Source organism: Lissotriton vulgaris, chromosome 11 (genome assembly GCF_964263255.1).
Source record: "Lissotriton vulgaris chromosome 11, aLisVul1.2, whole genome shotgun sequence".
NCBI lineage: Eukaryota > Metazoa > Chordata > Amphibia > Caudata > Salamandridae > Lissotriton > Lissotriton vulgaris.
The window spans coordinates 943,400,894-943,426,047 of record NC_141699.1 but is presented as its reverse complement, the minus strand read 5'-3'; the positions used below and the strand labels follow the sequence as shown (position 1 = coordinate 943,426,047).

The 25,154-nt window shown below is 43.0% G+C and overlaps 1 protein-coding gene across 1 annotated transcript in view; it reads right to left on the bottom strand.

The window, feature by feature from the left end:
- The window catches only part of LOC147683722 (ceruloplasmin-like), a 451,969-nt gene that overhangs the window by 288,552 nt on the left and 138,263 nt on the right, over nt 1-25,154 (bottom strand). Inside the window, exon 3 of the mRNA XM_086944095.1 lies at nt 6,951-7,163. Within this exon, the coding sequence (XP_086800221.1) occupies nt 6,951-7,163 (213 nt within the window). The remainder of the gene's footprint in view (nt 1-6,950; nt 7,164-25,154) is intronic.

Genomic DNA, 25,154 nt, shown 5'->3' with positions numbered 1-25,154 from the left:
GGGGTGTCCTCTATCCCCTTTATTATTTGCCCTTATAATGGAACCATTTTTGATCGCACTATAAGGTAGGGATCAGATTTCCCCTTTTGTGAATGGAGCAGACTTACTTAAAATAACCGTATACGCGGATGATATAGCGATATACTCCAATAATGTCGAAGAAGCGTTAAAGGGAATTATAATAGAAGCGGAGGATTTTGGTTCAGTATCTGGATATAGATTAAATAGTACCAAGACTCAAATTGTTATGAACTACAGACCATCAAATCCACTACAAGGGGTATGTGATTTGGCTACATACTTGGGGGTAAAGATTTCATCAGATGTTAATTTAATACTGGCATTAAACTACGAGCCTCTATTAAAGGAAACAGGTATATTATTCAAGAAATGGCATAAACTACCATTAAGTATTATAGGCCGAATTAATTTAGTAAAAATTAAAATACTACCTAAGTATTTATATCTTTTTCGCTCAATCCCTTTACGTATAAATAATTCTTATTTTAATAGATTGGACGGAATTATTAGTAGTTTCATCTGGGGGTATAAGAAAGCCCGCCGCGCAGTTTCACTCCTTAAACTTCCATTTATCCAAGGAGGACTAGGCCTACCGGACATAAAAGCTTATTATCTGACTGCTTTCTTGACCCGCTTCCAAAGCCTAATAATTCCAGATAAAAGTATGTATTTCCACAAATTTGTGTTAGGGGAGGATGTAAATATGTTCCTCTACAAAATAAACAACCCCAATTACTTTAAACGCGTTAAATTTAAGACTATACGAGATGTTGTTAACATTTGGCGTTCCATCTTGGTCAAATGCAAGACTTCTAACTTTCATCATAAAACCCCATTGTGGTTTAATCTGGGCTTACCTGAAATATTCCAAGATCTATGGACCCTTAGGTGGTCAGAAGTGGGTATTAAAAACTTGGGAGATCTGTTTGATCACAACGGATTTTGCTCTTTTGAACAGCTGAAAGCTTGTTATAACATATCAGAGGAAGCCCGTTTTAAATATTTTCAAATAAGAGACTATCTGGTACGGAAATTAGGACTATTGAAAATTCAGGATTCAGATTTGTGGGATTGTATATATAAAGAAAATGATAAAGCATGGATTAGTTTAGGCTGTAAAATCTTTACTAGCCATAGAAATGATGACTCTATCAAACTTGCAGAAAAATGTACTAGGAAACTGGGAATTGCTGTGGCTCCTAACCTAATTACTTCTTCACTAAACAGCCTCCACCGATCTATACACTCCTCCAATTTAAAACTACAATTATTTAAAACTATATGTCAACTATATTATACACCAGATAGGATTCTTAGATGGGCAAACAATAATAACTTTAACGAGCGCACAAAATGTCCAAAGTGCAATATGAGTGCAGCGGACATAACTCACATGTTTTTTCTCCTGCCCACAATTAGGTGAATATTGGAATGATGTGACTGAAGTTATATCTACGAAATTAGCTAACTCTATTGATTTGACACCTGTAGACGTGCTTGTCGGTTATTCCGGGGGGGATAAAACTAACATCGACTTACTTAATATCGTACTCGCATGTGCAAGATTAGTAATAGCAAGGGCTTGGATACAACACAACCCGCCGACAGTTATGGAATGGTGGAGCTTAACTAAGGAAATCTATCATATGGAATTTGCTTTAGCTACAACACGGGGAATTCAGGCTGAATTGAAAGTGGAAAGGATTTGGGGATTGATAATGTCATGATACTTCCCTTTTTCTCTGTCTCTCTTTATGTCTTTTGTTATTGTTATTGTTATGCCTTTTTCTTGGAGATACGTTTTCCTGTGTGGAAAAATTGATTATGATTGCTTTGCTTTCTCCTTTGATGGAATTAATGAATTTATTATGTTCTCTCTGATTAAATGATTATGTACTTGTCCCATGAGATGCAAATAAAAATCTTTAAAAAAAAACAATAAAAACCACACAACAACAAGCTGCGGCTCCATGAACTACGACATGTTCGCCCGAAGGAGGTTAGATCTAGTTAACCAGGCACATCCCAAATATTTTGCTGTCCCACAAATTACACTGGGGATGGAGGTGTCCGTTGTAAGAATGCGCAATGCCTCCCTATGGTTTAGATGTATATGCCACTTATGTTGAGTGTGGTAAAAGTGTGCTTGGCTGGCATGAAGAAGAATAGCATATTGAACCTATGACCCATACTGATGTTAATTTTGGACAGTTTATGTAGCACTGATAAACAATTGATTGTGCTAGAAAATGGAAACCTTATATACAGATGCCTTATGTAAACATTTGTCATGGAAAGCATGGAGATCAGATTTAATGGACACTGCTGAAAAAATAATGTGACATTGGTGAGTAGCCTTATGTAGAATTAGTAGGCAAAGTTATGTAATGGTGAAAAGTTATGTGCAGTACAGGTGATCAATCGCATTTGCAGTTCAAGTTCAGTAGATTTAGGAGGGTATTGGCAACCACCGTGTGTCACTTAAGGACACAGACATTTGCCCCAATCTTTAGGAGCTCCCAGATTTCTCCTTACTTGATTTTTTTGAAGTTCTCAGCAAATATGGCGATCGTGACTAAAATGTTAGTGTCACTATCTGCCCCAGCCAATATGTAAAAAACCTTTAGAACTTCATTACTCAGTCAACAAAACTAGCAACGCCCCATTTAGGTTGCTAGGTTATGTCCTCACGTTCCCTAAGTACAAACCGAGCACTTTTATTGCTGGCCATGTCTGAAGTTTTTAAAGAGGTAACCCGAAACTGCGCAGTGTCCAGAACCGCTACGATGAAAAGGAGCTTCTGAGAGGAAATCAGGTGTGACTTTGGCACGTCGATGGAGAACCCCAGCAAATGCAGGAGGTCGGCCGTAGTCTAGAGGTGGGAGACAACTGCCTGGAGCGAGCCCGCCTTCAACAGCCAGTCGTTGACATAGGGGAAGACTGAAACCCCTGATCTGCGCAGATGAGCTGCGACCACCGCCATCACTTTCGTGAACACCCGAGGGGCGCTGGTAAGGCCAAAATTGCTCGTGGCCTACCGTGAACCGCAGGTAACGCCTGTGGGCCGACAGGGCGTGGATATGAAAATATGCGTCCAACGCTACCATCCAGTCTTGCGGGTCTAGGGCATACAAGACCTGAGCAAGTGTGAGCATCTTGAACTTCTCCTTCCGGAAGAAGCGATTGACATTCCGAAGGTCTAAGATCGGATGCAGGCCCTTGTCCTTCTTTGGAACGAGGAAGTAGTGGGAGTAACAACCACAACCTACTTCTGGCATCGGAACATGCTCGATGATGACCCCCTTGTCCAAGAGGGCTGTAACTTCCTGCTGAAGAAGTGCCAAGTGATCCCCCGACATACGGTGGGACTGAGGTGGCATGGCTGGAGGGGTAGTCTCGAAGGGGAGGGAGTAGCCCCTTCAGACTATCTGCAGAACCCACATATCTGAAGTTATGGTGCCCCAGTGGGGGAGGTGATGGTGTATCCTGCCACTCAATGGCATTTAGTGCGCCTGAAACACCGGACTAGGAAGGGTTGGAGGCAGTGGCTGCAGGTGAGGTGGTTGACTGATCTGCCCGCTGGCCCTGTGACCCACCTTTGCTGGTCCCAAGTCCGCAGCTGCACTGAGACTGCTGCTGCGCAGGCCTGTGGCTCTGAAATGAACATGTTGGCCATGAAAGGAGTGAAAAGCAGAAGCGGAAGGAGTGCGTGTGGCCAAAAGGCCTAAGATTCGTCCGTAGCCCGCGAGTCCTTAAAACGCACCAAAAAGGTGAGTGCCATCAAAGGGCATGTCCATCAGAATGTTCTGTACATCCCCGGAAAAGCCAGTAGTCCTCAGCCAGATCTGGTGGCGCAGTGCCACTGTCATGGAAATCGCCCTACCCAGTGAGTCGGTGCTGTCTAGTCCACAACGAATCGTGAACTTAGCTGCATCTCTTCCCTCAGCAATAGCTTGGGAGAGCACCATCCGGGCCTCCTCCGGACACTGAGGCAGCACCTGCGCAACCATGTCCCACACAGAATGGGAATAACGGCCCAAGAGGCATGCAGTCTTCACAGACCACAGGCTCTACACTGGCGGAAGTAAACATTTTCTTCCCAAATTGTACCAGTTTCTTGGATTCCCTGACCGGAGGTGCGGAAGGGAATGCGCTGGGAGACGCAGAGGCTTGGACAACCAGTTCTCTGGGGTAGGGTGTTGGGAGAGTATGAAAATGGGGTCACCCAGGGCCGGGTGATGGAGTTGGGCCACGTTCTTATCCACAGGAGCCCCTGTGTTAGTCCTGGACCAGGTGCCCAGAAGAATGTCCGAAAGTGTGTCATTAAAGGGCAGCAGCGGCTCCATAGAGAAAGACGCCGGCCGAAGCACTTCTGTAAGGAGCTTAGTCCTGATGGCCATGGTAGGGAGCTCGAGGTGGAGAGCCTCGGCTGCCCTATGCAACACCGTAGAATATGTGCCACCATCCTCTGTAGCCACAGTGGGAGGAGACAATGTGCCAGGTTCTGGAGTAAAATCCAGGTCACCTGCATCCTCCAATTCCTCTTCCCAGTCCAGGGCTAACTCGCACTGGGCTGCGAGAGAGTTCTCATACCCCTCCCAGTCCTCCCCGTCCTCCACAATCTGCCAGGCAGGCGGAAAAGAAGGAGGTGGATGGAAATGTAGCCCCACCAGGAGCAGCCTCCCTGCCGCTCAGCCTGCACCCATCAACTGACACTCCACACACAAGCCAGGCACTCAAGCATTCCTTGAGGTCATCAGACATTCTAACACTCATCCTAGCTGAGCAGCAAGGAAGAAACAGCTAGAGAAAGGAATAGCACAAGTCAATTATAACACGCTGCTTTGTTATCTGCGGTGCACCACTCTGTCTGTGAAGCCCTCGTGTAACAAGATGTCCAAAGTGTGTTTGTTTTGGGACAGTATGCCAGGAACAATAATTGATAGAGTGAGAAGGCTTCCGGCGGCACCCATGCTTTTAAAACATTTATTTATTTTCAGTCGGTTGGACGAAATGAGGGAAGATGGTATAAGTGAAAATAAATCACCAACGCTGTATGTTAAAAGTGAGTTCTAATACAAAGATACTAACACAAGCATTACTAGAAAGAGTACTTAATGGGTTTATGGGTTTGACCTAAAACCTGTTTTTTGGGGGTGTTTTTCATCGAAGGCGGAGTGGCCATAGGGAAAGCTAGGTAAATGAGACGTGATACACAACGTGGGAGCCAGAGTCATCTTTCTGTGGATGAAACCTTCTTATGCCCCTACGCCTAGCAAGCCGCCCTATGCTGAGTTGAGAGATAATTATATGGCCAGTTGTAAATGTTTCAGTTCTCTTCCTCCTCTGACCCAGAAAAGTCAATGGAGCCCAGGCTAGCTGTGGATGTCATCCAAACCTCTGAGGCAGACTCGAGCCGGCGAGTACACTGGGCCGTGTGCAACACTGGCCTCACCTCGCAAAACATGACACCTGCAGAGCACTTAGCAACCCTTTACCTACCAACCCTAATGTCTACAATGGGACCTACGCACCAATGGCAGGCGGTCCCGATTCCACGAAAGGATGGCAGGCGGACAAAGTCCGCCCGCCATCCTAATGACCCCCTAAATGTAGGGTATGACCTTTTTCATGGGTGGTCCCTTTTACTAGCTACTTTAATTACAAGGATGCTAAGTCAGATAACACATTCTTAGAGGCCGCATACAAGACACTTCAGTATGTAAATTAAGATCTCCAATTATAGTAAAATGAGCCCTATTCACAGCAAAATCAGCAACCATATCAGGCAAAGCGTCTAAAAATGTTGTATGTGGGCCCGGCAACCTATACAGTAGAATGCCAGGAAAAGTGAAAGTAGGAGTCACGGTTAATGTTAAGAGAAGACTTCCAGAATTTGCAACTTCAAGAGGAGAAAATGTACTCTTGAAGGTATCTCTGTGTATAATAGCTATACCCCCACCCCCCCTTTATCTGACCGATCTAACCTAGGAATACTCTAGCCGGGAGATAGAGCTTGAACAACATCAGGAGCAGAGCTATCATGTAGCCAAGTCTCTGTGAGAAAAAGTACATCAGGAGTGGAATTAATAAGTAGAGAGAAGAGATCTAATTTTTGTGTAAACAAGGAGAGATAGTTAACCAAAAACATGCGCCAGTCTGTTACATGTGGATGACCTAACTCAGATGTAGGATTAAAGTCACAACACTCACAAATTAGTGAAGATTCATTAGTGTTAATAGAATGGAGACAAGAATTGGCTAAGGGGTCTTGAAGAACTAGCAGTTGATTGCGGGTATAGCAAACCGTGTTAGGAAAGGAAGAGGTATAGTCCCTGACCCCTGTCCACAGGCACTGATGGGCTTGCCTTTGGGCACTGACCACTGCACACACCCATGCCTTTCATATTAAAGAAGGCCAGCCGGAGAACTAGAGTGCTGTGTGACCAAAGATGGCGGCCAAAAAAGTACCAATTAGACTGGGTACAAATGAAAACATCAAACTCAAAAAATATTGGTCGCCTTTGAGCTTTTGCACATGCATACTTCGGCACATATGCACAAATATGTATATCATGCATTTGTGGTGCACAAAAAATGTACATATCTTCGAGAACTAACCACATTTATCTTTCAGGAAGCTACATGAAGCACACATAAGGACTCTAATTTGATATAGCTGGTTTTCCAACCTATTTTTAAGTTCTTGCAAGAAAAACATGAGAATCAAAACCAGAATCGTTTTTCAACACAGGTAGCCATTGACAAAAAGTAGCATTAAAGACCTTACTTGGGTTTGCAGTAATACACCTTTAGAGTACGTTTTCTTCCCTGCCTTATTAGAGATCTAATTAAATATAAAGCACAGCATATATTACCTGTCATACCTGAATATAGTTCCATGTATGTTGGTGATCTGAGCAACTTACTTCGTTTACAGATTATGAGAGGTCCAATAAGTCCGGAAGAGATTTCTCTTGGGGCATCAATGTGTGAGTGGTAAATTCTTGTCACGCAGTCTTGGTCTCCTCTACCTGGACCCTGCCCCTCCACCACATCCCATGTGTATGTGTGGACATTTCCTGGAGCCACCATTTCGTCTTCCTTCATTGATTGTGTTGTGTTGTCAGGGTACAATGCACCTAAAAACAATAAGAGGAAGCAGTACATTTTATTACTATTACACTGCGTTAAGATGAAGACTAAGGGCCTCATTTAAAGTTTGGTGGATGGGATACTGTGTCAAAACGTGACCGATATCTTGGCGGCCATATTAAAAGTGCCTTAGGCTATACATCTGTTGAGTTTGCTACAGAATATCTCGGCTGCCAAATACTAAATATGGCCCAATGGTTGATTAGAATTACAACAATATCAATGTGTATATGTGATGTCTCTAGGAATACGTCTCTTATATTTAGCAGAAATGGGCAAAAAAACGAATACAATGTATTAATACCTCAATCAAGCATTACTGAAATGTTGACAGAAATACATTTTTCGGACATTTGAAAAGGATTGTTTTGCCTAGGTGTGAGGATTGTGGTGTATTATATTGTGTGGGTGTGCGACCTCACTGTGTAATACACTGACTAAACCATCTTGGGTCAAGTCAGGTTCATTGGTAAAATCTCCAGCTCAACCCTGGGTAGCTGTGACTTCGAGTAGCATGGCTTAAACAAGGGAATTAAAGTAAAGTGTTTGGGAAGCACCAGCAAACAAAATAAGCGTCACACAATATATATATATAGTTTATATTTGTATGAATTTTTAGACACCAAGATGAGCAAAATCCACCAAAGGGTTCCTGAGATATTGTTTTTTTAAAGAAAGCTTAAATCTCAGCTTTTTTATTCCAAAACACAAACAAGCAATGGCAACTATAACGTTTTCTAACTTTTGGAAAGTTTTAAAGAGTTGTGTTTGGTTACTCAGGTCATGATTGGGCAACCAGTTCTGACAGGGAGAAGGTAAGGTGGAAGAATAAAGAGTTTTTGAACAGTTACTTGGCTACCAAAGCATCTCAAGTCCAGTTCCACACATGACATCAAGAACCGGCCTAGACTTTATTAAGTGGTCCTGTTGCTGATCCTCAGCATCAGGACCATTCCAATAAAGTCTATGCAGGATGCTCAATTGAGGGTCTCCCTGGGACTATTTCTTGCTCCACGGATAAGGTGGGGTAACTTAGGTCACAGGGGTCAGAGTCCCTTGAAGTCCTCTTTGAGTGAGTAACGGTCCAGCTGCAACTGAGTTTCCGATCACCGAACACAGCAGGTTCAAGGATATCCATTGGTGAGGGCAAGTGTCTGTCTCTGGCAACCATCCACTCTCTGACAACTCTTTCAAGTCCAGCAGACATGGGTGAAACTTTTGAGTCCTTCTTTGGCCTTCTCTCCAGTTCAGATGCGATCTGAGGTTCAGGGTGCAGAGGGTTCCATATGTATGCCTATAAAGTGCCCTTGGGGGATGATGCAGTCACTAGCCAATTAGCTAACAGAATCCCTCCCACCCTATGTTGACTTTCGGGTATGTGTGGCATCCTGCAACCCTAGAGTGCACTATTCTGCCTACTCCCAAGATGTCTGAACCCTTTGTTCGATTCTAGGAGCTTTGTAGCCCACCCCAGAGCTGTGGCAATGGGTTCCCCCTTCTGTTCCCACCGCCGTATATCTACCTGAACAAAGAGGCAGCCCTACATGAGTATGATCCCCATTTGCCCACCAAAGGTGTCTTCACTCTTTGCAGCTCGCCTTTTAGGCCAACGCCCATCCTGTTTGGCTTCCTCCAAGAGAAAGGTAACGACTCCCTCAGTGGCAGGCCTTTATTGTTCCTGAGCATGGGAGCCATTCACACTACTTCGCAGGAGGGCAGAAGGCAGTGTGGTGGCCAGCAATTGTGAAGGGCCACCAGATAACATGGGAAACAGGGTGGCAACTTTTTAAAAGTTGCCTTTCCTTTAAAGTGACATTAAATTCGACTTGGACATCAAGGTGGGTTTAATGTCACAATTACTTTAATACCTTGAAGTACTCATTTTAGTAGTTCCATTCAGAATTTAGCATGGCTGAGGTGTCTGTGGCTCAGTATTAACCAATGGCGCTACTAACCTTTCCTCAGTCAAAATTACAATTTGGAAGTTTCAGTGTTGGGACATTTTAAAAGTACATATCCTTCTTAATAATATACAGCTACCTGCCTTAGTGCTCGAAAGGCCTTCATAGGGGAGATTATAAGGGAAGAGAGTTCTCCCAGATACTTTGAGGCACTTCCTCGATTAGCTCTTTAGCTGCTCATAGCACACATCTTTTGGTTCAGTCTGACCTTATCTACCACTGACACTATACTACACAACCCTTCTCCAATCTTTTTTCACGTTGAGTCCTATCTCGTAATTACATTAGTGGCGCACTTTCCCTCCTCTCATCACAGTCATGGACAACCTAAAAACATTCGGCTTCTCCGATGAAGATTTCCTCACTATGATGGACCAAATCACAGGCGGCAATAAAAGCAATACCACCAGTGTTCCTAGTACCAACACCGATTGGCTAAAATTAGTTAACTTAAAAAAGAAAGCCAAAAGAATGGAATCACATGCTTTTTTTATGGGGGAATATCTTAAAGCGGGAGCTATCCCCATAGGACTTAGAGTCAGACACATACCGGCCCTATTTGTGGAAGTTCGCAGTTTCCTAGAACGTTGGTCCCTCATAGCAAATCGCTGTTCACGCGATTGGATGCTCCTCATCATAAACACAGTCAAAGATATGCTAGTGGCATTACAAAAAGAAATCCACGAGCTAGAAGAGAAGTTAAAAGCAAATCCATCGTTAGAAGAAGCCAAGAAAACCTTACAAGAAATAAATGAAGAAATAGAGGAATTCGACTCATACCTCATGAAAAAGAAAATGGATAAACTTAGAAAAGATGTCCGTTGGTTTGCACAGGAAAAAATCTATCCTTATCTAAAACAAGACTTCTATAATCAACAACAAGAAGACATAGCTGAAGGAACCAGATCATATGATCAAACCTATTATAACTCTAGATTTAACAAAAGAGTAAGATTTCAAACCTTCTCTAACACCAATTTCTCAGACTCAGAACAAGAAGGAATAATAACAGAAGAAGACTATGACTATGGCTACCCTAACCACAATCAAAGAGGACACTTCTCGGGAAGACCAAACCGAGGCCCACGACAGCCTTTTTTAGTGAGGGGCAGAGGACGAGGAATACCTCGTTATCCGACTACAAACCAGAATCAATATCAACAACCGAATCAATACCAGCAACCGAACCCTCCACATCCTCAGCCATATGTCCAAACGAGACAGCAACAATATTGGAAACAATAAAAAATCAAAACAACATATCCATACCAATATTTAACCTGTCTTCACACAAATTATCATCAGAAGAAGTAAAAATCTTAAGCAAAGGATTATCATATGTACCAAGTACTGGAGCAAACAGATTCCAAATACATCAAGACATTTTTTCCTTCTTCAGGAAAATTAGGCTAAGAAAGTACTTTGACAACCTAGAAACAAGAGAAGAAGAGGAAAATCTATCAGGCTGCCACCCTCCCTCTACTTTCACCCCCACCTTGGACATGTTAGGACCAGAAGTGGCGATATTTGAGAAAAGTGTCTTGAATGAACTGGAGAGAATTCTGAAATTTATCCCACTGCCCCACACAAACTTAGAAAAAGAGGAAAGATCAGCCCTGCAAACGCTACAAAATAACCAAGACATCATAATAAAACCATGCGATAAAGCGGGAGGGATTGTGATTATGGACACATGCCACTATGCAAACAAAATAAACCAAATGCTAGGAGTGGAAGAACATTACAGAAAAGCAAGCAAACGATCGCTTACAAATCTAGCAGAAGAAATCAAAAAGCTAGTATCAAAAGCTTTTGTAGAAGGGTTTATATGTCAAAAAGAGATGGACTACCTCATTAACACCTACCCTGTAGTCCCTGCTATTTATGGTGTTCCAAAAACACACAAAAACACTCTGGACCCACCTCTGAGGCCTATAGTAGCCTCTATAAACTCTAGCACGGAACCCCTCTCAAAATACTTAGATACCTTCTTATGCCCGCTCACTGCCACCTATGCCTCGTACATCAAGGACACTGGGCATATGATCAAAGTTCTTGAGAACTCCCGTTTCAATAATGCTACCCAACTGCTAGTGACATGTGATATAGAATCCCTATACACAAATATTCCTCAAGATAAAGCAGTGGAATCTGTCGCAGCCCTCCTAGCACGAACACCAGGAACAAGACCTGATACCTTCATTTTGGAGTGCTTAAAAATGGTACTACAAAATAACTTTTTCGAATTTGGAGAGGAAGTATACCATCAAGTGAAAGGGGTCAGTATGGGGGCCTCTTGTGCCCCCAGTATTGCTAACATCTATATGGGGGAGTTCGAACGAAAGAACATCTATAATGAAATCGCACCGTTTTTTGAGAACATCAGTAGGTGGCATCGATTTATAGATGATGTGTTTTTTATTTGGTCAGGAACAGAAGATCTCCTAAAGGAATTTTTGGAATGGCTTAATTTAGCCGATAAAAACCTGAAATTCACCCATAATTTCTCAGCAAACCAAGTGGAATTCCTGGACATATGGGTACGCCATACAGATGGCATACTAACAGTCGACCTGTATCGCAAGCCCACAGCCAAAAATACCATTCTGGAACACAGCAGCTACCACCCTAACTGCCAAAAAGACTCCATCCCTTTTGGGGAGTTCTTACGAATAAAAAGAAACTGCACATCTATGAGAGACTTCATGATACATGCCAACCAGCTAACAGAGCGACTACTAGCAAGAGGATACCCCAAACGTCTCATACGGAACTCTATGAAAAGGGCGAAATATTACAACAGAGATGCCCTTTTAAATCCTGCTCCAAAACCCCAGGATCAGAAACTTGTCTGCGTCCTAAATCACTCTACCATTAACAACAAAATAAGGAAAGTGATTCACAACAATTGGAAAATACTAAACACTAATGATCAGGAAAGCAGATTAGACAAACCAATTCTTGCCTTTAGGAGAAACCAGAATCTCCGTGATAAGCTAGTACATAGTAGATGGAAAGGAAAAGAAAAAGACAAACAGAAAACCTTGGATGGAAACCCCTTGCCAAAGGGCAATCACAGATGCGGAAACTGCCATGCATGTGACCAGGTTATACCAGGTGAGAAATGGACTTATAGACACAAACAAGGAAACCTAAAAGAAATGACCAATTGCAGAACAAAAAACATTATATATTTGATCATATGTCCATGTGACATAGGATATGTAGGGGAAACATCGAGAGAATTCCGTACTAGACTGTCGGAACACAAATCTGCAATCCGAACTCATAAAACCGGTGCCCCTATGGTTGCCCATTTCATGCAATATGATCATAATGAGAAAGATATACGCTGGCAAATTTTGGAACATGTCCATACACCTCCAGGCAAAGACCCGTCAATCTTTCGCAAAAAACGTGAAACCTTTTGGATACACTATCTGGACACTGTCTGTTTTGGGCATAATGAAGAAATCTCATGGATAGTAACTCTCCAATAAGATTTCAACAACTATGTACTTGGCCTCTGTGAATTACGCCATACCATAGTGCAAGCTTTATCCCTTGTCATTATTGTCTGTAAACTTCCATAAATAGGTTGCATTCAGCCCCTCTGAAACTTATTCCTCGTAAAAGATATTTTGTAAATACGTTCTTATTCACCAGTATCTTTGATCACCATTCACTCACAAAGCCTCTATACTAGTCCATCTTTCATGTCTCACTTTAAGATATGGCTTTAGTCCTACATCTCTGTCAATGATTCCCCTCAGAACCTCGATTGCTGCAGTGTATTTAAAAAACGCCCACAACACTCACAACCCTCTCAGGCAGGGACCTCTGTCCAGAACCCCCGGATGTGGAAGCAGCACTCTGACAAAATGGTAAGAGACGCCTTCTAACGCGCCCTGCTTGCATGCCCAGTTGCAATTACCTAACGTTAGCCATTCGTTCTAAATACCATGTGTTCCCTAACGAGCCTTTGCGTCAGCATCGCGTTTGGAGATAATTGTTTAAACCTGCGGTATTCCGCATACACAATTCAAAATCCCGTATTAGCACTACAACAAACCTTAGCCTCTTTTCCAGCAGTCTTGATATATCTCTGTCCAGAATCTCTGGACGCAATATTATCATTTTTATAAACTGATAAGAGACGCCCTCTAACGTGTCCTGCTCGTACGCAGAGGTTTAATCAGGCAATGTGAGTCTGACTCGCTCACTCTCGAGCCCTCGCCATAGCACTTAAGCACAGCTAACTACTTGGTATAAATTAAACGTAACAGCAAAGCTACCAGTAGGATCACATATATAGAATGTAAATTCGCTGTCAGCGTTCTCACAAACTTGAGCCTTTTTCTGAGCAGGTCCCACTTTCTAACTGCCCTTTTACCTCTATCGTTTTAGAGGCTGCAGATATACGCATCATAACTATTTCTTACGTTGAACCACACTCCAGGAGGCACGGTCTTTGTGTCCGGAACGCTTACAATCAGGTAAGACGAACGGTACCTCATTACCCGCCGATCTCCCATTAGCAAATCATCAAGCTGCCATCCCATTTCAAAACGCTATAACCACAGTCTGTAGTCATGCCATTAAGCTCTTAGTAACTTAGGGCCATATGTAGGTAAATGGCATTTACCGAATCGTAAATACCGAATTTTACCGATTCGGTATTTACAATTCGGTAAATGCCATGTAGGTAATTATTCTGTAAATATTACCGAATCGGTAATATGCGGTAATTACCGAATCGGTATTTACCGATTCGGTAATTGCCATTGATTCCTATGGGCCTTGATGCCCATAGGAATCAATGGCAATTACCGAATCGGTAAATACTGATTCGGTAATTTTACCGATTTGTCAAGGGGGACAGGGTGTCACTTTGACACCCTGTTGCACCCCTGATTTTGGCTTGTGTGCAATGTGACACACATACATGCCCTTAGGGCATGTATGTGTGCCACATGGCACAGGTGTACATGCACAGATGTGCATGTACACAGAAATTCGTTATTTACCATGCCATTGTATTTCATGGTAAATAACGAATTTCTAAGGGCCTGTGGCACTGTTTCCAGTGCCACCTACATCCCAAATTACCGATTCTGTACATTTACCGAATCGGTACTTTACCGATTCGGTAAAATTACCGATTCGGTAAATATACAGAATCGGTAATTTTCAGGCCCCCTACATCTGGAATTACGAATACCAGTCGGTAACGGCCGAAATCGGCCGTTACCGACTGGTATTTGGCCACCTACATATGGCCCTTAATGATTAGCTCTCGCTTGTACCTTAAACTCCAGTACATATTATTTCAGAACCTGCTAACACCACAATAAGCACAATTATCGCGTAGTGCGGCGCAATTTATATTAGAAAACCCCACATCTCTTTGCACATATTTGTGCATAACTTGGGCTATTTTTTCATACAGATTCAGGTGTTTCCTTACGCATTATGTACCCATTATAAAATCATCGCGCAGCACGAATGCCTGAGGTATTTATCTCAAGATTCTTTAATGATTACCTCTCAGTTCTGTTTTCTGTAATAGCTAGCATGTTGATTACTTTCTATTTCCATGCAGCTATAAACGCCATACAGAAGTCCCCTATGTGGCTCATATATTAAAGATAATTAATATGAGCGCACCTTGGACACTGAGGTAAATCAATATCTACTACCTTAGCACTTATACCCCAGTCTCAATATTACCACTTCAAACATGTTTTAATAACTTTTTATAAACAATCTTTTTCCAGCTAACGCCTTATAGAAACCGACAAGTCTGTCTCCATTGATACGCCTAGATCATTTTTATCATAGGTAAAGCTTCCTCTTTGTGCAGATACCAGCACACTATATTAACCCATAAGCACTGCATGTTTCATGTACTTTTTGGGTGTTTTCAATTCACTAGATTCACCATGTCACCTCACCTCTCACCCCTCACTTTGTCTCTTGTCAATTGGTGGTCTCTTCCATTCTATGGTCTATTTCTTCCCAACCAGATGTGCTAGCTATCTATGAGCACTTATTCAAATTTAACTTTAATAAAGTTTGTGTACATATATGATGCCACTGAGAAAGATGACCACAGAAAATAAGTAAAAGAAATATCTTTTGTACTCTCTTTTTCAGAATTTTGTACGAAGCCCTCTTATTTTAACTATTAGTGTATTAGGCACTTGTCTGTTCTTTGTCTTCGGCCCTGAGGAAGGTGACACTCACCGAAACGTACGTCGGCCTACCATCTACTGCCCAGGATACGATCTAGTTAACTCCATCATAACTAGCAGGAACCATACCATCTAGGTTCCCATGCGTACCACATTAAGTACACCTTTGAGCCATCATTAGTGTTAGTCCAATGTCTTGTACCATCATGTCTATGTGTTTAGGTTGTTAGATCTGTATCTTTAACTTTTAGAATCAGTATGACTGATGTATGAGTCTATGCTGTATGATCATTTAGATACACTGTTATTAGAGGGCATATCTTGAATGTTAGGATGACCATTACTAAAATCTGTATGTAAAAATGTGGTTTATATAATGATAACGTTTTTGTACTCTTGCACAAATGTCTTTTTTATAAATGTTGAAAAATGTTGAAAATGAAAAAATAATCAAATAAATATCTAATGTTTGAATAATACTTTATAGTTTCTCACTGGCATCTTTTTAAAAAACTTTTTGGATATATTCCATGTTAAAAGAAATATAGGTCCACACAGAGGTACTGTCTTCTTTTTCGCTTCATAGGGGAGATTTACATATACTGTTAATGGAATTGGGGGCTTTGCCATTGATTCGAATAGCAAAGTTGAACTAGCAGTTTTAATACTGCTCTTCCAGGTTGAATAACACGCTGGCAGCCATTTTGTATCTTGTCACAGGCAGGTTGGCACAATCAGTGCTCCAGCCCTGGGTGGACACTCTAACTTACATGCCCTGGGTACCCTTGCTACCATATGCTAGGGACTAACAGCCAGATTCATCAAGCGAAATGCGCTCGCAAAAGGGCCAGATTCTGAGAATCTGGCCCTTTGCGAGTGCAATTTTTGCATTTGGGATTCATCATCCCAAATGCAAAAATCGCTAATAAAGAATTCGCAAATTTGCGAGGATTAGCATTTAAGGAATCTCTATTAGAGATTCCTTAAATGCTATTCATGAAACATTTAAAAATTGCGAATTCGCAATTTAGGACCGCTATTTACCACGAAGTCAAACCTCGTGATAAGTAGCGAAAACTTAGAAAAATGTATTTAAATGCTTTTTTCTAAGTTGCACGTTACACACACACATGTCCTTTGGACATGTGTGTGCGCAACACCAATGTAGATTACATTTCAGGGGTGCTACAGGGTGTCCTTTGGACACCCCTGGCACCCTTGAAATCGCATCCTTATCCCATAGGAATGAATGGGAAGTTATTCCTTATTTGCGAATAGCAATTTGCTAATCGCAAATAAGGAATGTGTAGGAATCGCAATTTATTTAGCGATTCCTACATGAATCCCGTTTTGCAAGCGCTTCATAGCGATTCCTTAATAGTCGCTATTAAGGACTCGCAAAACGTCTCTTTGATGAATCTAGCTGTAAATGAGCTTATGTCATTTGGACAATTGGTGGTAGCCAATTTAACATACATTTTGTAAGGTATTCTACTTAATAGATTGGAAGAATGGGCAGTAGAAAATAACTAAACATGGGCGAATTTTGCGAATCTCGCGTTCGCAAATTTTGAGGATTTGCGAACTCGCAATCCGCAAAATCCGCGAATTCTAGCGAATTTGCGGATTTTTTTTTTGTGTGTTCGCAAGGATTTCTGCTAGTTCGCGAGGGTTTCGTACCAGTTCGCAATTGCGAACTTACATTTCGGCACGCAACGGTCGCAATTATGTTGTTTCTACGTCTGGTTCATCATCACAGGTTCCCAGCACCCTCTGTTTCACCACTGCAACCCTCTGTTACATCAATGCCACCCTCTGGTTCATCATCACTGTAGATTATGGGGGGGGGGGAAGCAAGCACACCAGCCCTGCTTCAACTGACATGAATTAATTTGGGGTTAGTTTATTAATGTGTCACTGTTTTAAAATTCCAGTCTGGCACCTGCTTCCTTATCTGTAATTTGCTTTCTGTTGCAGTGCATTTTTTTTTCCCAGGACCTTTGTGGCCTACTTGTAGCTATTCTATGAGCCTGCTGTGAGGGTCAGAGCAGGGTCATACAATTGTTGCAACTAGCAACTGAATTCTGGAGGGGCCCCAGTCAGGAAGCACTACAGGGAATTGTTACTAATGATGAGTTTGAACTCTTGCACCTGCCGAGTGCTTTCAGTTTTGCAAAACATGTTTTACTGCAATTTCGCGGGATTTGCGGGGAGCGAACACTCGCGAGATCGGATTCGGAAGCCGCCTATTCGTGCGAATATGCAATTTGTTTTTTTGCGGCGTGTTAGTTGGCAAAGTTTTGTGCGTTTTTGCGAGCCGCTCGTAGCGCAAGGCGCAAAGTTACCCTCGCGGTCGTTCAAGGGCGCGGCCATCTTGTTTGCCTGACGTATTTCCGTTTCCGGACGCGAAGTGTAATCTCGCAAAGTCTGCGGCTTGCCAGTACAGTTTCGCACATGTTCGCAAGGAAAATCTCGCGCGAACTTACCCGCGTGGTCGTGAACGGGCGCGGCCATCTTGTTTCTCATTCATTGCTATGGTTCTGGGCATGGTCTTTGTATCCTCTCTAAATCTCTGCCATCCTTTGCTTGTTTGTAGTTTTTTTTGATCTATTTTACTTATTATCTATCCCTCTATTTTTCTAGCCCTATATTTTTGTGTTTACTGCTACTTTTGGTTAATTTTAAACTACTTTTTTAAACTCTTTTCTTTTCTTCTCTTCCCTATTCTATTTTCTTTATTCCTTTCCGCCCAGACCATGGTGAAGGGAGCCGGGAAGCATCCCGAGAAGGGGAAGGGTCCCGCACCCCGTGTCCGGCTCCCGTGCGGGCGTTTGAGGGGGGAGGAGGTCGTACCCTGGGAGATCTTTACCCCGGAGGAGGTGGGCCAACTAATTTTTTATGTTCAGCGCCGCCTCCCCAGGACCATCATGGGAGGCGGCAAGATCAGTGCCGGGTACGGGGTCCGGGAGCGCCGGAAGCGGTGGGAGAAGGTGTGCCAGGCCATTTACCACCACTCTCGGGTCTGGCGCACCTACAACCAGGCCACCCACCGCTGGACGGATGTCCTGACCCGTGAGCGAGATCTGCTTGACCTCCTTGGCCTTGAGATCCCCGGGCTTGGTGAGTAGTAGTAGCTATTTCTTTACTACTATGTTTTCTCCTGCTGTGTTATTATATTGCAAATTTTTGTTTTTTACCAAGAGCAATAATGCTGCTCATTACATTGTAGGTAAATTATATTTCAAAATCTGTGCATTTCAGGTACACTGCTCTCCTTCTTCTCAGTAGTGTTGCTACTATGCTTATTTGTTTTAGATTTTGTGTTCATTTCATTGGCCTGTGAAATTATGTATGAGTGTAGTTTAAAGAACTGCGAAATGCTACACACTAAGGTTCAAATTTTTAATTACCGGCGCATCCCTGCAAAGTAGCAGGGATGCGCCAGTAATTGTGCGTCACGCCACCATCACCCATGGTGCGCCGTATGGACAATGCGGCGCACCATGGGCCCAAAACGTCACCAAAGCGTTACGCATCTGTGCCGTAAAGGCGGCGCATTGCTGGAGTTGCGTCGCAACGATGGTGCAGCTCCATCAATGCTCTGGGGTGCCCTATCTCCCAAATGCTGCGTCAAGCCGTACGTCTGCTTCAAGCAGGCGCAGGGTTTGAGTCACGCATCATTGTCCTCAAAGTGACTGATTGAAATCTTGTAGATTTCCCTCAGCCACTTTTAGGATGCGTTCCTGCGCAGGAACGCCCTCCCTTGCGCCGGAACGCCCCCTTATTGGCGCAGGGCTTTACAACGTGATGCATCTCCCATATGCGTCACGTTGTTAATATACGCCGCACCATTGCGCCTCTTTTGTGCTGTCGCTGCGTCACAAAAGTCACGCAACAATGGAGCAAAAGAGCCGCAAGGGGCTTCTAAATCAGCCCCTACAGACTCAAGTCCAGTCCTTCCTTTGTACACATGGCGATAAGAAGAAATAGTGGTGGTGGATTGATAGTTTGAGTATTTTAATGACTGGTTAATGTAGTAGGAAACTTTAGTGTTGTCGCTGATCTTCAATCATGATGGACTTTGGCTGTCACTTCGCGTGCTGCGGACTGCTGCCTGCCAATCCTAGGCAAACCTTTTTAGTACTTTGTTTAGTGAGTTACATAAGGTAATTTCAAATTCGACGGTCCGCAAATCAAGCAATACTAAAGTAATAACGTAGTCGACCACATGCGATTGGTCATTAATATATCCCGTGGAGTAGTTGTCTATTTGCTATTTCGCAAAAATATTTTGTTAGTTCTTTTGAAATGTTTGATTTGGTTGACAAATATCATCCATGTTTTCTGTTTTTCTTTCTTTCATGTTGTACATCAGCTTCCCCCAGGGGCAAGAGGAGGACACAGGAGGAGGAGGAGGGTGCTGTTGACGATGCAGGCCAGAACCGGGCAGGCGAGGGCTCCTTTGCTGGCCCCAGTAAGTTTTACTTTTAAGATAGAGTACTTATTTTTTCCTAGCGTTCCTCATTCGATTTTTTCTAAATCGTCTTTGATCTTCTTGTAGACAGGATCTAAATTCTTATCCTGCCTCGACTATGACTCCGTGTAGTATTACTAGATTATTCTTATTAGTCTGTCTGTGTAGCTAACTAAGATTGCACATTTGGAATTTCCATTGGACTGCCATTCTAGTCAGCAATAGCTCTATGCACTGAGTGCAGTCCTCTGGGATTGTCCATAATGTCTTTTCAAGTATTCTAAATGTTTTTGCTTTGACAATTGCCAACAATAAAAAGGTGTATGACCACCAAGAAAGAATAAGATACTACTTTACTTTTCGTTTGGATAGGAGGACAATCCATTCTACTACTGTTGCAGGGACACATCTTCACAAACAGAACTATGGACACTAAATAATGCATTGCTTAGCTTATCAATTATAATAGGTGCTGTTAGACTTTCCACATACCTCAGTGATAACAGACTTTGTAGTTGAACCCCCAATCTCCTTACTGACTAGATAGTGTGGCAGAGTCATTTAGCTCCCAAAGTCACCGATGGCAGAGGCACGGACTTATGCTTGCAAAAATTCCAAAACCTTTAGCTCATCCACTCTAGTCTGGAGGACCAAAAACCACAGAGTCTATTTGAGTTTAAAAGCTTTATTAAAAGTAAACACATTTATTGAAATCAAGTTTGTCATAAAAGTAAACGTTTAACTGGAAATGGAAAAGTGCTTAGTGCTGACGATTAAATGGACACATTTCTTGTGGTCGAGCCGAGCTCTCACCTGGTTTGAACTTGATCCTGCTCGTGTTCTTAGAAGTCAAGCTTCTGTCTGTTAGGAGAAAAAGTGGTGCGTGTTAAAAATAAAAAGCAAGCATTCATCAGTTGTGCCAAAAAGTGCAGCAAGACAACAGCCTTCCATGGAAAAAGGGACATTTTTACTTTACAGTAGACAGTCACAAATTATTAAATTGTATACATTTTTTTTCACATTTCTTTCTTCCTCCTAGACCAAATATTATATAGCAGTGAGTGGTGTATTCTAACATTATTAAATGTACTTTGTAGGTGGAACATCTGGAGGCGGGGCCAGCGTCGAGGTGGTGGTGGCATTGGACGAGGAGGACAACTCTGGGGAGGAGGCGGTGCAAGTGCCGAGCAAATCTGTGGGGGATGACACGGTGGTGGCGGGCAGAGGTAAGCTATACATTCCTTACTCATTTGAGATTGAAGACTGCAGAGTGTGCTTTCTGCATGGGTGTATTATAAATAAACCAGGTAGTAGGCTCCTCTAAATGTACTTCGACTTAGCTGTGAAGTTTTTGTCGAGAAGAATCCAAATCAGATCTGAGGTGAACTTGATGGAAGGGCTGAACGAAAAGCGAAAGAAGGGTGTAAGTAAGTGTGGAAGGACGAGAAATGTAATGATGACTGGCAAAGAAGAATGATATGTGTTTGCTTGGTCCCCGAGGTGGCTGGGAAGGAAAGAATATGGTATGGTGCATGGCTGGGTGAATGATGAAGCAAGGATGGGTGTAAGGAGAACAGCCTGGGTGGGTGAAACAGAAACTGTATGTGTGCATATACTTTGAATGGATGGCTGCCTGGATCATTCATGGTACTATCTGACTCTTAGATAGCATATGTGTATCTAGAGAGAGTAGACGGTCACTGGATGAACTAAGTGTTACTTTGAAGAGCATGTAACACTGCACCCGCACGTCCGTTCCAGTGTAGGAAAGGCAAGGAAAAGAAGTTGTAATTTTGTCCAAATACTACCATGAATAGTAGCAGTAGTTTGTATTGCAACTGCAAGCACAGCATATATCCGGTTATTACGGTGGAAACTCCCTACCTCTCTTAATAACTTTAGTTTAGTAGTAGTACGTCATTCATGTGTGGGGGTATCACTGTTCACTCCATAATAAGCAAAGCACCTAAAGTCATCCCATATGTCATCAAATACATCCCATGTGAAGTGATAGATAATCAGATTATTTAGCTTCTTTATTTTCCTTTTCTAATACTCATTTGCACTGTAGGGTGAAAGCTAAATTAATTAAGCAGTAGCCCTTTTAACAGAGTATTCTCAGTGCCACCCATAATAGAAAAGTAAGAGCTTCACCACCTGCATGTACTGGACCGGTACAGTAATGCAAGTCTGTCTCACTCACCATGGTGTGCGTCTGTTTTTCTCGGGTGCAAGTTCACTGCGCTGGCATTATGCCGGCTTGCATAAGATAACGTACCAATTTTCCTAAACAAGAGAGAAGAAGAAGAATAAGACTGGTGTACTGTCATAGTCGACTGTAATGGAAGTCCATAGTGCTTGTAGAATTTGTCCCTTAAACTCCCACTAATGTTAGAGCAAGGATGAAGAAGTCGGAGGTTACATATATACTGTCCTCAATAGTTATGTACTGTGCTTTCAATTTGCTACCTGTACTGTGACAACTTTCTGCTCAATCATTTTGTGTTAATCTTAAGGAGCATTGGTTACAGACTATGTCTTTCTTTCTTCATGTAGTTGCTCCTTCCAAATCCAAGACACCATCAAGGAGGAAGGAGCTGGCTCGAATGGCCCGGCAACGGAGGCTGGATGCCACTGTCGCTGAATATCGGCGGCTGGTGGCCCTGGAGGAGGAGGAGACGCAGTCTGGTACAACAACAACGTCCACGGGGACAGCTGCATCCTCCTCCGTGCGGGCTGCCAGCCAGCGCAGTGCTCCAGCGGTACGGAGCCGGGCTACCAAAGCCCAACGCCAATGCCGAGCAGCAAAGACAGCAGCTGCCCCCCACAGGATTTGCAAGGCACACCGGCGCCGCTTATCCCTCAGACTGTCCTACCTGGAGCAGGAGGTCCTGAACTATAAGAACATGGTGGAGGGCCTCCGCTTCGAACTTGCCACCCTCCGCAAGGAGCATGATGCCCTGGCTGCTAAAGGCAACAGCACCCTGCCATAGTGTCCCTTGCCCCTTTTTTAGAGACTTTTGGGGGGTGGGAATTGGGAGTTGGGTTTTTTGGGGACTTTTGAAGGACAATCGTTGGGGTTAGGGAGGGTCTTGCGGGAGATTATTTTGTTAGGGCTATAAAAATATAATTTTTGAAACTTTATCTGACCATACCTGTTTTTTACAGCTTTTGAGTCTGGTGGGTGGGGGTTTAACAGTAAGTTTGTTTTCCTGAATAGTCCTGTGACTTTAGTAGTACTACCGTCAATCTCTCGTCTCTCCTAATACTCCATTATACTACCTCCAACCAAACGCCTAGCTTACCTGTAATTTCTGTTTGCAAGTAGGGCTAGGCCCAGGGCTGGCTCCACGGGAAACAGCGAATAAGGTTGGCAATCCTGGGCGGATAAAATTTCCTCATAGCGGTGGTACTAGTGGTGTGACACAGCGGCAGTTGCATGCCTATGAAAAAAAAGAAAATGAAATCTGGTTTGTCCTCCTGAGCAATACAACGGTACAATAGAGAATATAGCAGGTGACAGTACACTAGAACAGTGCCACATTGTAGCCTAACAAATGGTAAAGTATAACTACTAATTCGGTTGAAGTTCTTTGACATTAGCCATGGGTCTTTGTCAAGCAGAGTAAGAATATATCCTCGGATTTCTTCACCAGCCTGTTGGTATCACCTTATCCTTCCCAGCAAGTGTGTGGATTTATTGCTGTAATTTAGTCACACATCAATCAAAACCACACAGCCCGGGGGAAGAGGTTTAGGGTTTGAAAAATGGATGGGTATGGGGGTTTTTGGGAAAGGTTTTGTGAGACAAGTAAAAAAAGCACAGCATGGACAAACAATTGAACATAAACAAATCTTTGGGTACAAACCTATCCATCAATCTTTGAAAGTGCATGCACTAGTGCATGCATGTCAGTGAAAAGTAAGTAGTACTTTCGACAACTGTGGAAGAAAGAATGCGACAGTACAGGGCGTGTGTGGAATTATTGATAACTATATTCAAGATAAGGTCTCTGTTGCAGATACCTGAGAGCCTTGCTGGTCACTATAAATCCATTCACAACACTCAATGGGGTTGGCCCGGAAGGTGTAGTAGATAGAAAAGGAGAAATTGCTCTTTTTCTAGGTGTCCCCTCACTCACCAGGGTTGCCCCTTGGTGACATGCTTCATCATTGGGGCCATCCCAGTCCTCTACGGGCTGGGGCGTGCTGCGACTTGCGAATTACGTAGGAGCACTTACAAATGACTATGTGTGGTGCAGATGTGATAGTGGAGTGGACTAAGTGATGTGTTAAGGGATCAATTTAGAAGCAGAGAGAGATCCAAGAAATGCAGTCACAGTCATAGAAAAACACAATGGATACTGTATCTGTATGTTGTTGTAGTTGTCCTGTTGAATTTGGTAAGCAAGTTGCATCCTCTTATTAGCGGCACTCCTCCATTACAGCTGACGCTTCGTCCATCAATGTTGGTGACCAGAAGACACCCTGTCCACTGCCTGCCTGGCGGATGCTGAATTGCGGCTCGCTAATGTGAAGCCTAACTCCATCCTTTTTTCCCCATTGCACAGACTGAAACCCGGCCTGTAATTATTCAACGAAAAACAGGAAGTGATATAATATTACAACACCACTGATAAATAAATATAAGGTATGTAGGCTGTGGAGTGCAAAAACTCACACTTTGATTTTCCTAGTAGACAGTACAATATTTTTGACAGTGCGTACTCTGTCTGAGTCACCTTTTGAAGGATAAATAAGTATGGGCAAATTAATGTAGCGGATCTTTCCCCTCAAGCTAGGTGTACTGTAAACTGTGTTTTAGAACAAAATTAGATCTTCCCAGCAGTGCTCCCACCCAGACCCTTACTAAAGCCAGTCGCAAAAATGTAGAAGACCCACAATAAAATCGGAAAAAACGAGGCCTAGCAGAAAACTGGTGACAAAACGTACTTTGAAAGTAAAAGTAGGCCCAAATACCCCCTTACCCACCGTGGATTGCATTCAAACCACTTGCAAGCAACCAAGCAAAAGTATCCATAGCCAGCATCGCTCCAAGACTCGAAAACCCCCCCACCCAAACACATGCAATAGAAATACTGCTAACCCTAACGAACCCTAAGTTAGGAATAGTGGCAAAGGCTTTCTTTAACTATGCCAAATCCCCCCTTTCCCACCCAGGATTTTCTTCAAATGACTTGCAACCAAAATTACACATTCTCACGAGTGCTCTAAGACCCCAGAACTCAGTTGCAAAAATGTAGAACACCCCGAAACACATGCAATCCTGCTGCTAGGGCTAACGAACCCTAAGTTACAAAAAGTGCCAAAAGGCTTTTCGGCGTGGAT